The following is a 13,459-nucleotide window of genomic DNA, read 5'->3' as shown; positions in this document are numbered from 1 at the left end:
TTTCGACCTTGCGTCTTTGTAAATCTTCCTCTTCTCTTGTTCTCTTGCTCTTTTAGCTTTGCGTGCACACACACACACACACACACACACACAGAGACTTGCATCCAAGTCACATGATCACAAAAATTTTAGATAAGATAAGATAAGATAAGAAAGGACACTTTATTAATCCCAGGAGGGAAATTCCAGTGTCACAGCAGCAGAGAAGAGACAAAAGAGAATATAAGACAAGTAGAGCAGCAGAAGATTTTTAAATAAGTTAAATAAGTTTATTTAAATAAGTTAAAATTAAACACCCATTGTAAATATACAAAAAACACTGTAGCGAATATACTTAGTTGTAGTCGCAGAAATCGTTAACTTTACTACCACGCTGTACTGACGTCCCAGTTACCTCAGACACGACAGAAACCGTGCATAATTAAATTGAGCAGAAACCAAACAAAAATACTGCTAACGCTGTGATAACTGCAGACTTTGTGGGGTGTGTGTGTTCACACACCACCATAAAATGCTGGATGAATTTGTGCTGTTGACAGAAAACATCATAAAGCCGCTGTTTTTTGGCAGAAATATAACGCATTTTTATTATTATTTTTTGCTAAAACTTTAATAAATTGCATCATTGTGAGATTCTTATAATATAAATCTGTCTGCAGTAAGACGGCTAGTATGTGATCTGTGTGTGTGTGTGTGTGTGTGTGTGTGTGTCTTCTTTCCCGCGCTGCACGAAACACACTAAGCTATTGTGCTGCTCCTCTAACAGTCACATCCTGCCTCAGTCATGGGGTGATCTGAGGACATACACACACTTAGACACATACACACTCTAGTGCACTCACCCTGACACACACAAACACACACAAACACACACACAAGTCTCACTTTTCAAGTATATACTATCACACACACACACACACTTTCACACCTTTATGTCCATGATTTCCTCCACTGTCCTTTCATTCACTCACTAGAACGTGCTACTGATAATCATTTCATTACAGATTTTATCATCAGCCACAATGACATGAGGGAAAAGTAGAATCTTAGAAATATTTACATGAATTTTTGAATTTCCGAGTGTCTGGTACATTTACCCAAAATGACAGCATGCACAAGTTTGCATGAAACCTGACGTTAGATCAAATCGTGAGAGAGACGACTCAAGGAAAATCTGACCTTTTGTACAAGTAAGTTCATCACACATTAAATTAGTGACCTAGAAATAGTTCAGAATCTTGAATATCTGTGAGTGTTCCTTGCTTGCTTTGTTTTAAATTTCTTCACTTCCCTGCTTATTTTCAGTTTCAAATGATTTTCAGTGTAGTCTCAAAGTAACACCAAGTGTACAGATTATTCGGTTCAACCAATTCAAACAATTATAAAGTATGTAACGTGTCTGAATTCATCATCATGAATGCACGCTTCTGTGCATCATGAGCAGAAGTATTGTGTTGATCGTTTTAGTCATTTTAACCTCACAGAGGATTTGGAGAAAGCTGTCCCTGGTGTTTGATTTGGAAAATTGACTACAGTATTTCTGCTTTTTCGGAAAAAAAAAAAAAAAACAGACCAGAAATAGTCAAGTTGTCTCACGCAATGTCATTTAATTTAAAAATAAATAAATAAATAAAATTGTTCAAATGATTCACCTCCATACAGAATGCACTCGAATCGACAAGAAGTTTGACAAGTTAATTAAGACTTTTGTTATTAATTTGATTCAAACTTTGGCTTTAACATATATATAAAAAAAATTCAGCAGAATTCCATTATTATTATTTGTTTTTTTTTACAGTCAGCATGTTATGTTTATTTTGCGTTTATTTGCTGTTAATTGTTCAGGAAAATTTGCAGTGTTTTCCGAGATCACCCATTTGAGCTGCTTTTGCCTTATTATTAAAAAAAAAAAAAAGAAAACAAAAGAAACTACTATGGAATGCAATTATGTTATTCCTAATTTAGGCTTTCCACACAAAAATGTTAGGCTGCATATTTCATGCCAGCATTTCCATGTTTTATTTGCTGTAAACTGAATAAGATTTCAGTGGCAGAGAGGAGTTGTTATTAACTACCACCAAGCCCAACTTTCCCAGACTGTCCTACGCGGTGCTTGGACGTGGCGTCGGCGCCGCAGTAGTGTGAGATTAGCGTTGAGGGGATGTCATTGGTCGAGGGTTAGAATGTGTGTGTGTGGTGATAGATTAGCTGGACTGGTGTGTGTAGTTCTAGCAAACAGACACTGGAGCTTAAAAACGTCTTCAGATGCATTTGTCTTTGTCTCTGAATCAGTTACAGAACAGATTTGTGAACAATTATAATAAGTATGGTTACTTATTATATTAGTGATGATATTGCTCTTGAACTTACACAAACTCTGATCAGATATGAATTTACTGTACACACAATATTTATGAAAAGATGAAATTAATGACTAACGAAACTTCCGGTAAAATTTCACAAGTTTTCCGTGCTTGTTTCTCCTCATGGCTCGAGTGCTAAACCAGGAAAAGGAAACGTCAAACTCAAAAACGTGCCTCGGTTCAAATCGACATTTGTGGAAAATTCAATTTTTGTCCAAACACCGAATTAATAAGCAATCCATCTGAGAGAGCTTCACTGAAAGTCATTTAGATACCGAGTTTATGCTGCAAATGAACGCTGTAGTGTGTGTGTGTGTGTGTGTGTGTGTGTGTGTGTGTGTGTGTGTGTATGCACGTGTGTGTAAGATGGGACTGAGCCCAGGGGGTCCTTGGAGACTCTGCATGGCTGTCCTATCAAAAGCCTGTCAGAATCGCTCCAAGGCACAAACCCACTTCAGCAAGCTGCTCTCTCTCTCTCTCTCTCTCTCTCTCTCACACACACACACACATTTTTCCCTCTAGCTGCCAGTCTATTTTAATTATGGATAAATGTTCTGTTGCTGGTCTGTGACGAGCATGCATAATAGTCAGAGCTCCGTGATGGAGCCTTACGTCGCATCTGAGTTCTGAAAATAGATCTTCGGCTGTGCGGAGCTTAACGCTAAAACCAGGAATGACTCACGCTAATTAAAAACACTAAAAACATGGAAGGAATTATAGAGAGAGAGAGAGAGAGAGAGAGAGAGAGAGAGGGAGATCATGCCAGTACCTTTCTCTCTCTCTCTCTCTCTCTCTCTCTCTCTCTCTCTCTCTTGGCTGAGGCAGGCAGGCACACAGATGGGTGGCAGGCTGGGCGCGGGCCACTCACACCACACCTGCTCCCTCTCTCTCTCTCTCTCTCTCTCACACACACACACACACACACACACACACACATATGCAGGTGCTCTCTCTCACACACACACTCACTCACTCAGTTTGACTCGCACTCACACCTATACACACGTATTAACACAGTGCCTTTTTGCAGATGTTAATATAAACGCAATCATAATGTCATTAAGACTGACACACAAATAGAGAGGACACGCCTCCTTCATTAAGACTGACATACATGTATAGAGGACACGCCTCCTTCATTAAGACTGACATACATGTATAGAGGACACGCCTCCTTCATTAAGACTGACACACAAATAGAGAGGACACGCCTCCTTCATTAAGACTGACATACATGTATAGAGGACACGCCTCCTTCATTAAGACTGACACACATATAGAGAGGACACGCCTCCTTCATTAAGACTGACATACATGTATACAGGACACGCCTCCTTCATTAAGACTGACACACATATAGAGAGGACACGCCTCCTTCATTAAGACTGACACACATATAGAGAGGACACGCCTCCTTCATTAAGACTGACACACATGTATAGAGGACACGCCTCCTTCATTAAGACTGACATACATGTATAGAGGACACGCCTCCTTCATTAAGACTGACATACATATAGAGAGGAAACGCCTCCTTCATTAAGACTGACATACATGTATAGAGGACACGCCTCCTTCATTAAGACTGACATACATGTATAGAGGACACGCCTCCTTCATTAAGACTGACATACATGTATAGAGGACACGCCTCCTTCATTAAGACTGACACACATATAGAGAGGACACGCCTCCTTCATTAGGACTGACACATATAGAGAGGACACGCCTCCTTCATTAAGACTGACATACATATAGAGAGGACACGCCTCCTTCATTAGGACTGACATACATGTATAGAGGACACGCCTCCTTCATTAAGACTGACACACATGTATAGAGGACACGCCTCCTTCATTAAGACTGACATACATATAGAGAGGACACGCCTCCTTCATTAAGACTGACACACATATAGAGAGGACACGCCTCCTTCATTAAGACTGTCATACATATAGAGAGGACACGCCTCCTTCATTAAGACTGACATACATGTATAGAGGACACGCCTCCTTCATTAAGACTGACATACATGTATAGAGGACACGCCTCCTTCATTAAGACTGACATACATATAGAGAGGACACGCCTCCTTCATTAAGACTGACACACATATAGAGAGGACACGCCTCCTTCATTAAGACTGACATACATATAGAGAGGACACGCCTCCTTCATTAAGACTGACATACATGTATAGAGGACACGCCTCCTTCATTAAGACTGACATACATATAGAGAGGACACGCCTCCTTCATTAAGACTGACACACATATAGAGAGGACACGCCTCCTTCATTAAGACTGTCATACATATAGAGAGGACACGCCTCCTTCATTAAGACTGACATACATATAGAGAGGACACGCCTCCTTCATTAAGACTGACATACATATAGAGAGGACACGCCTCCTTCATTAAGACTGACATACATATAGAGAGGACACGCCTCCTTCATTAAGACTGACATACATATAGAGAGGACACGCCTCCTTCATTAAGACTGACACATATAGAGAGGACACGCCTCCTTCATTAAGATTGACACACATATAGAGAGGACACGCCTCCTTCATTAAGACTGACACACATAGAGAGGACACGCCTCCTTCATTAAGACTGACACACATATAGAGAGGACACGCCTCCTTCATTAAGACTGACACACATATAGAGAGGACACGCCTCCTTCATTAAGACTGACATACATATAGAGAGGACACGCCTCCTTCATTAAGACTGACACACATATAGAGAGGACACGCCTCCTTCATTAAGACTGACACACATGTATAGAGGACACGCCTCCTTCATTAAGACTGACATACATGTATAGAGGACACGCCTCCTTCATTAAGACTGACATACATATAGAGAGGAAACGCCTCCTTCATTAAGACTGACATACATGTATAGAGGACACGCCTCCTTCATTAAGACTGACATACATGTATAGAGGACACGCCTCCTTCATTAAGACTGACATACATGTATAGAGGACACGCCTCCTTCATTAAGACTGACACACATATAGAGAGGACACGCCTCCTTCATTAAGACTGACACACATATAGAGAGGACACGCCTCCTTCATTAAGACTGACATACATATAGAGAGGACACGCCTCCTTCATTAAGACTGACATACATATATAGAGGACACGCCTCCTTCATTAAGACTGACATACATATAGAGAGGACACGCCTCCTTCATTAAGACTGACACACATATAGAGAGGACACGCCTCCTTCATTAAGACTGACATACATGTATAGAGGACATGCCTCCTTCATTAAGACTGACATACATGTATAGAGGACACGCCTCCTTGATTAAGACTGACACACATATAGAGAGGACACGCCTCCTTCATTAAGACTGACACACATATAGAGAGGAAACGCCTCCTTCATTAAGACTGACATACATATAGAGAGGACACGCCTCCTTCATTAAGACTGACATACATGTATAGAGGACACGCCTCCTTCATTAAAACTGACATACATATAGAGAGGACACGCCTCCTTCATTAAGACTGACATACATATAGAGAGGACACGCCTCCTTCATTAAGACTGACATACATATAGAGAGGACACGCCTCCTTCATTAAGACTGACATACATATAGAGAGGACACGCCTCCTTCATTAAGACTGACACATATAGAGAGGACACGCCTCCTTAATTAGGGCTGACACACATAGAGGCCACAGCTCCGTCATTAGGACACGCCTTCTTGATTTGAGGTGTCTTGCCTTGCCAATTCGTATGCAACGTTAAATAAGTAGAGTACACGCACACACACACACACGTGACGCACACTCACTGGGAATTAACTGAAGCTCTACTGTATGTGACCTACCACTGTAGGTTCATGACAATGCACCCCATGGTGTGTGTGTGTGTGATCCAGGACACAGTTAATCTGAAGAGTTTGGCACTGATAAAGACAGATGTGGGTGTGATAAAGAGTGATTATCTGCCCCCTTGTGGCTGAAGCTTGTAACTGCACCATCAGTTAAGCTCCACTCACCTTCCAGTGTGATCAGATTCAAGATCAGAAATCTCAGCTTTAGAGAGTCTCAAAGTCTTTATGGAGTAAAGGAATAAAGATATCTGTGTGTATTGTAAACCAAAATATTGCTTTAAACTTCATACAAAGTATCCTATGTAAAAGTAGTAGACAGCCATGCTAGTACAGCACAAAGATAACATTTATTTCAAGTATGATTAAGCTGTAACTATTTAATGTCACACACAAATTGAGACAGCTAGTCACTTCAAATCAGTCTCTAGATTAGCTTTCAAATCATCGTCCAGTTTATGCTATCACTACTGCGCAATGGCAAAATTTAGGAAGATTGATAGAATTCCTGATGGAAGTTTCTGCTGGAATTTTGCAATTTCGCCACTGAAGACAGTTTTCCGAGGAAAAAAAACAGAAACCATTAAGTTTGCCGTCTGCCATCATAATGTAAAGGCGGTATAAAGGTTACGCAAGCTTTGCTCATAATTAACCCCACCCACTTTACACCGAAATTCTCACAAATTCCATGCAGATCTCATGAAGGCACTAATTTTTCCCATTAACCAATCAGAGTTTGGGCTTAAAGCACTCTCAGAACAGCAGTTCAATGCTAGCTGAAGTCTAAATGTGTGGACCGCATTCACAGCACACACACACACACAGATTTTCACTACCTTTTATCCCTTATTGTCATCGTCCCAGTGTGAGTGATTTATTTCGGACACCGTCACTTATACGAGTGGACAAAAGTACGTCATTCTCCATGACGGAGCCGGCCGTTAACGGCTTTAGCTGCTGTTTATGTGCGCGAGCGCTGCAGCAGATGCGTCCCACCGAGGTGAACGGAGGTGAATTTGGACTCTGCTGTGGTTTTCATAGATTTTTGTTAGATGGCATAATTTTTCGAGTTTGCTTATAGGTCTGTGTTTATATTTTTTTGCAAGTGTGTATGTGTGGATGTGTGGATGTGTGTGTGTGCTGTCAGCTAGTAGGAATGCATCTGCACCGCCAATGCTAAAATGGCTGCCAAACGCTAACATGGCTGCCAGGTTTCTGGAGGGAGAGGGAGAGAGAGAGAGAGAGACAGAGAGAGAGAGAAAGATTATTCTTATTCACTCTCACTTGCTTTCTTGTGCTTGAGGTATTTACTGGTGTTTCTTTGTGTCTCTCTCTTAATCTCCACCGCACTGTATCAAATCATGCTGGCATGTGCCACTATATTCTCTTGTCACCTGTGGGCGAATGATACACACCTACACACACACACACACACTCATTCTCTCCTCTGGATCATCTTTATATGTAAATATATCATGTTTTAACATTCTCTCTTCCTATCTCTTTCTCTGTTTTTGTCTTATAGAATCAGGACAATCAGACAGTTCCAGCCAACAGGCAGACTCAGACATCAAACCTCCACCAAACGGTAAGATCCCAGCTCTGAATCTAACCACAGCTGTTATAAGGCGTTATAACACACCCATTCATCTGTAGGTTTAATTTAGCATCTTCAGCTGCACTCACATATCAACCACTTCAAAACACACCAGGTGTCTGAAATCACGCTTTACTTCCTATATTTTCTTTCAGTCATATAGTGCATTATGGGTATGTTGCATAGTAAACTATTACATTGCATTGTGAGATTACACACACACACACACACGTACACACACACACACACTGTATTTTTTATCAGTCTGGTTACAGGTATGACTCAAAATTTCCCCCAAAATAGTGCACTCTTCTGTAGCATTTAGTAAAGTATCAGGTTCAATCCTGAGCTCAGGTTACTGTCTGTGTGCATGTTCTCCCAAATCCAACTCCCTCTGGGTTCTCTGGTTTCCTCTCAGTGTCCAAAAACATGCTGGTAGGTGGATTGGCAACTCCAAATTGCCCCTAGGTGTGAATGAGTGTGTTGAATGTGTGTGTGTCTGTGATGGACTAGTGTTCCATCCTGGTTGTATTCCTACCTCACGCCCGGTGTTCCAGGGATAAACTCCGGATTCACCACGACACCATGATTGAATGAACATGAGCCTGTGCTGTTAGTCATGGCCACATTCGGTTGTAATTTATTACAACGGCACTATTCCAGATTTCTAATTTAACTCCTAAGAGACGTGAGAAAGAGAGGAAATCCACACTTAATTCTCTCTTGATAATGGTACACTAATTTTGTTCTGTTTCATCAAGCAATGAAAGGTTACCTCATCACACATTCACCTCAGACTGCTTCATGGAGTTGTCGACTCGCTGATGTGTACTGTATGACACTGTTGTCTATTAAAATGGATAAAATGGACAAAAATGATGTCATGGAGCTAAAGACACTTACCAACTTTCTTCTAAAAGTCATTTAGATGATAATATAGGTCCAATTTAAATGTTCTAAAATAAACAAACATGCTGATTTTGCACAAATAGTGTTACTGACTACGTATGGTAGTTATAAGCTTGTTATCACATGTTATAATGCTACATTAGCCTTGTGGCTCTAGTACATCGACAGAGCTTTTCTTGGTTAGTGGAAATTGTGTACATTTGATTTAACGTTTTAAATCATCTTGTATAAAACATGTCGTGAAATGAAGCCTTTCCAACTAGAAAGACAGCTTGCAAAATTATATGTGTGATACCTTTGACACTATGCATTCATTTCGTTTTTAAAGGCCTGTGGTTATAAGAGGTTATAACAGCTGCCTTATGTTATCCGCAGGGCATTTGAGCTTCCAGGACTGCTTCGTCACATCGGGGGTTTGGAACGCAGCCGAGCTCGTACGAGTTTCACAAAGTGAGTGAACATGTGCTCACACTCCGAGCTTTGAGTCATCTTTATGTATTTGCATGTGTAAATATCATCATTTTCTGTGGGGCTTTTTAAAATATTTTCTTTCACATCCTTTCACAACGGAGTTGTGCTTTGAGACAAAAGAGTTTTATTGAAGACAAAACCCATTTTACTGAACATAATAGGCAACGTATTATCCCGAGTCTCACGTGGGCGGAAACAGACAGTCGAAATCCAGCCTGCAGTACATAACAAACTGCCTACAATTCCTAATTCCTTAGATTATACAGTTCATACTGTGTGTCTGTGTGTGTGTGTGTGTATGTGTGTGTATGTGTGTGTGTGTGTGTGTGTGTTTGAGCACCTTCGAGCACAGCAAATTATAATAAAGCTGGTTGAATTTAGTCAGAATCCTCTGAAATCAGGCCTTACTTGTTACAGTGATTAACCATCAAAAACATTGATTCAGCAAAGTGTATCATGACAGTATGCAGGTATATGACAATATCAGTATCATCTCATAATATCACCCAGCCCTGTCCTTCTCAGTCCTAACACGCCATAAACATAAAACATATTTGTAGGAAGAATAAATCCAAATGTTTCTACTCACAGGAAATCCAAGACAAAGATGTCATATTGGGCAAATTCTGTAAATACAAGCTTTTATCTGACCTTTTTAATTTCTACCCTATGATGGTGGACCTACAGGACGCCCTGTATAAAAAAATTATAACGTATAAATATAATACAAAAAACACACACACAAGAAAAAAATCTTTTCCTAATCGAATCTGAATCTCCTGCATTTGTTACAGAATCGGATCAGATTCATTCTTTCTTTTTCTCCGATATCCGATCCACCGTTTTTTGCTGGTATCAGCCCTGGATATCAGATCTCTAGTTTTGATATAATGTGAAGGTAATTAAAATCACATGAATCATACAGACACCTTTTAAGAGCTGTAAAATGTTCAAAATCGTTATGCATATTAATGAAACTCAAATTAATTACAAAAATATTACATTTTATAGGTAGGAATTTTTAAATAAAAAAATATAGATAATAATTATTCAAGTTTCTTCTTCCTGGCATTAGAAACACTGAAATCCACATCACGTTGACTCCTGAAGTTCCTGAAGACCGTACTCTTCCTCACTACTCTGAGCACTGATCATGATTTTCAGTTTAACTTAAGTTACAAATGCCTTTCAGAAAAATACCAGTAATCAGTCCTGATGATTTATTAGCTAGTATCAATGTATTATTTAATACCAAACCAAATCTTTAGATTACTAGACATGAAATTATCACCTAAAATTTCTTTATTTCCCGCATTCATAACAGGCAGCTTCTCTAATGATATAAATACAGTGAAAGTTTTCACTATAAATAAGGGCAGAAACAAGCTCCACTGTCTTCCATTTTGTGCTTTTTCGTAAAAAGAGAACAAAAATAATCTTCCAGGAAATCACTAACCAATATAAATCCATAGCCAAGCAGAAACGCATTGCTTCATCGCCAGCGTTCAGGCATGTTGATGAAACACAATGTCATAGCAGTGTATGGATATCACTACTGACATCTGGACACAGCTATGGAAAACCATTTCAGCCTCGCGCTGCGCCAGTTTCTACACAGAGTGTATTCTTGTTCCGACGATGTTATTTGCGATTCCCTTTGAAATCGGTGTTACAAAATTTTGGAAGAACATTTGCAATTTGATGTTTTTGGAAGCGGCACATCGCTGATGGTGGGCCGGGTTAAATTCATAACAGACCGTAGAGTGGGCTGAATTCATAACGCTCCGTACACTCCGTTATTTGCAGCACCCACATCTGTAACGTGACTCTGTCCCAAGCCTTTGCTTTGAGCAAAACTCTGCATAAATGATGGCTATATTGCAGGAGGCAAAGAAATTGGGCCTTGAAATGGGTTTGTGTGTTTGTCTATACAAGATGGTAGTCCAATTTTTTGGAATATGCAGTTGCTCGCCAACTCTCAGTCTAGCTAAATTGCACGTATCAACATGAATTCGCTAAAAAACGGCATTTGCTTTCTTTCAGATCGTCCAAAAATGCGACAAATGACCTTGAATCTGACAGTGTGATTGCCTTCTCAACAGCAGCAATTAAATCTGCGCTCTCAGATATACCAGCAGTGTGTGTGTGTGTGTGTGTGTCTCCACTAACGATGGGAATAGAGTTTATTTCTCTCACGCCAAAACTGTGACTGCTGGAAATGTCCAACTACATCACCGGGATAAAAATATAATCAAATAAGTTTAAGGATCTGAGATTGGACGTCCTGCCAAGATACAGCACACGAAAATGAGATTGTTGGACTGGAGGGACAACAGGAGTGTTTCATTTAAGATTTTGGACGACAAAATTGCAAGATATGTGTATATCTGTCTGCGTAACAGCCAAGTCCATCCAGTGCTGGTTAAAAGACTAGCTCTGTTCACTTTCTTCAGTACAAAGCTAATATGTTGAACCGTGACAAACCCATGCTAATAGGTACACTTAACCATGTAGTCGTGCAGGGACTATACCTCAGCAGCACCGCCATTTCATTTTGGTCGTGTCCAAGTTACAAAGTCGGTCCTCTAGGGAACATTTGAGGCTGTAATCATCGTTCTGAAGGGAGAGTCGTCTTGTAATATAACCACTAATGGGTTGGGTGGACACGTACGCTAGACCAACAAACCGTTTTGGCATCCATGCAGTGCTTTCTTGCTGTAGCATCACGCAGCCCCTTTTTTTCTGGATTTTAATGCAAGTGCAAAAATAAGTACAAAAACAAGAACGCAGTGTTGACACGTGGGTGTGGCAGACATATTCTCAGTGTTTTTCATGACCGTCAGCACAGGCGGTGACCTGGCGAAGAGCAGGATAATTGTGGTTAGGCGTGCCTCTGCAGCATCCAATCAAATTATTCTCTTTTAAAACATAGAAACATAGTGTGTGTCATTTAGCATAACATTTTCCTGTTGACATAAGATTCGCTTTTACTTATGGATGTTGCTTAAGATTTAGGTTTAATATTGTAGTGGGAGAAATAACCAACAGTTAGCCAGAATGAAAAAAACATGTGCTTCCTTTAATACACAGTAAGCACATGTGCAGTAACACACTCACAGGAAAGTGCTATCTGCCCTCTTCCACATACATGAGCTCACAGATGAGCACGATTGGCTAGTGTTGCTGTGATTCACAGAGGAGAGGGAGTATGCCCCTCCCACCTAGATAGCACAGCCAGTTTTTGCTCCCTTGGGTCCTGGGCATCATGGATTCAAACTCATGATTTCCAAATTAAAACATGAACTAGATTTTGAACTAGTTTTGTTAGACGTTCTATTGATTCTGTTTAATTATATAATATTCTGTGCACTCCGCAGAATCGACTGTCTGATTCAGAGATGTTTGTAATGCTTTGCTTGAAAGTGGGAAGATACCATTTTGTTAAGCACTAAGGTTGAAAAATACAAGACTGTGAATGTGACACTACAGTTTGCTCTGCTCCACCCACAGCATTGCATATTGCAGTTAAACTTCTGACCACGAAAATGAAACTGAGAAAGAACAGGAGAAAATGTCTTACACCATGATTAGCCATGATCGTTCCACTGGGATAGGTTTGTTTATATACCACTGAGATGGTGTTGCAGTTGCAGAGGGTGTGTAAAATATTGCACTTTGCTGCATCCCAGCTGCCCAGGAAAGAGTAAAAGAGTAATCTGTGGTTTTTATGTAAATGCTCTTTGAACAATGACAGAGCCAATAAAACAGAGATGTGATTCAGTTCAGGTATTGTCCTTGTTTTGGGTCTGAGCAGCACAACCAAAAATAGGATTTGTTTCTGGAGTCCAGCTGGTCGACAGTTATGATTAAGCGCTATAAAATCCTCTATTAACAGGTTTTAAATGACTTTTATTATGCTTGTTTGGTTGGTTTGGACCAAATGAGTTTATTAGAAACCAGACCAGTGGGCGAGTGCAAACTGAAATATCTGCAGGAGCAAGTGGGCGTGGGATTAAAAAAAAAAAAAAAAAGAGTCCCACACACAGCTCACAGCTCACAGCTCATACCTCTGCTGGTTCTCTATTTATCATCTCCTCATTTGATGAGAGAAAAAAGAAATAAAAAAAAAGTGTTAGTTAGAAGTCTGAAACTATTCTGAAGTTTAAAATGTTTTTCCTTATGATTTAAGTAAGTACTTACTTACTTAAACTTAGTATGTTTATGTAAATAGAGTGCTTTCAACTCTCT

The 13,459-nt window shown here is 40.1% G+C and overlaps 1 protein-coding gene across 8 annotated transcripts in view; it reads left to right on the top strand.

The window, feature by feature from the left end:
• nfixa (nuclear factor I/Xa) overlaps window positions 1-13,459 on the top strand; it is a 113,189-nt gene that overhangs the window by 81,424 nt on the left and 18,306 nt on the right. For all 8 annotated transcript variants that reach the window (XM_053230128.1, XM_026932202.3, XM_026932196.3 and 5 more), the window contains 2 exons: window positions 7,760-7,822; window positions 9,116-9,190. In XM_053230128.1, coding sequence (XP_053086103.1) covers window positions 7,760-7,822; window positions 9,116-9,190 — 138 coding nt within the window. The remainder of the gene's footprint in view (window positions 1-7,759; window positions 7,823-9,115; window positions 9,191-13,459) is intronic.

This window comes from Pangasianodon hypophthalmus, chromosome 26 (assembly GCF_027358585.1).
Source record: "Pangasianodon hypophthalmus isolate fPanHyp1 chromosome 26, fPanHyp1.pri, whole genome shotgun sequence".
In the NCBI taxonomy this organism is placed as follows: Eukaryota; Metazoa; Chordata; class Actinopteri; order Siluriformes; family Pangasiidae; genus Pangasianodon; species Pangasianodon hypophthalmus.
The sequence above is the reverse complement of the archived record's forward strand: the minus strand, read 5'-3'. Positions and strand labels throughout refer to the sequence as shown.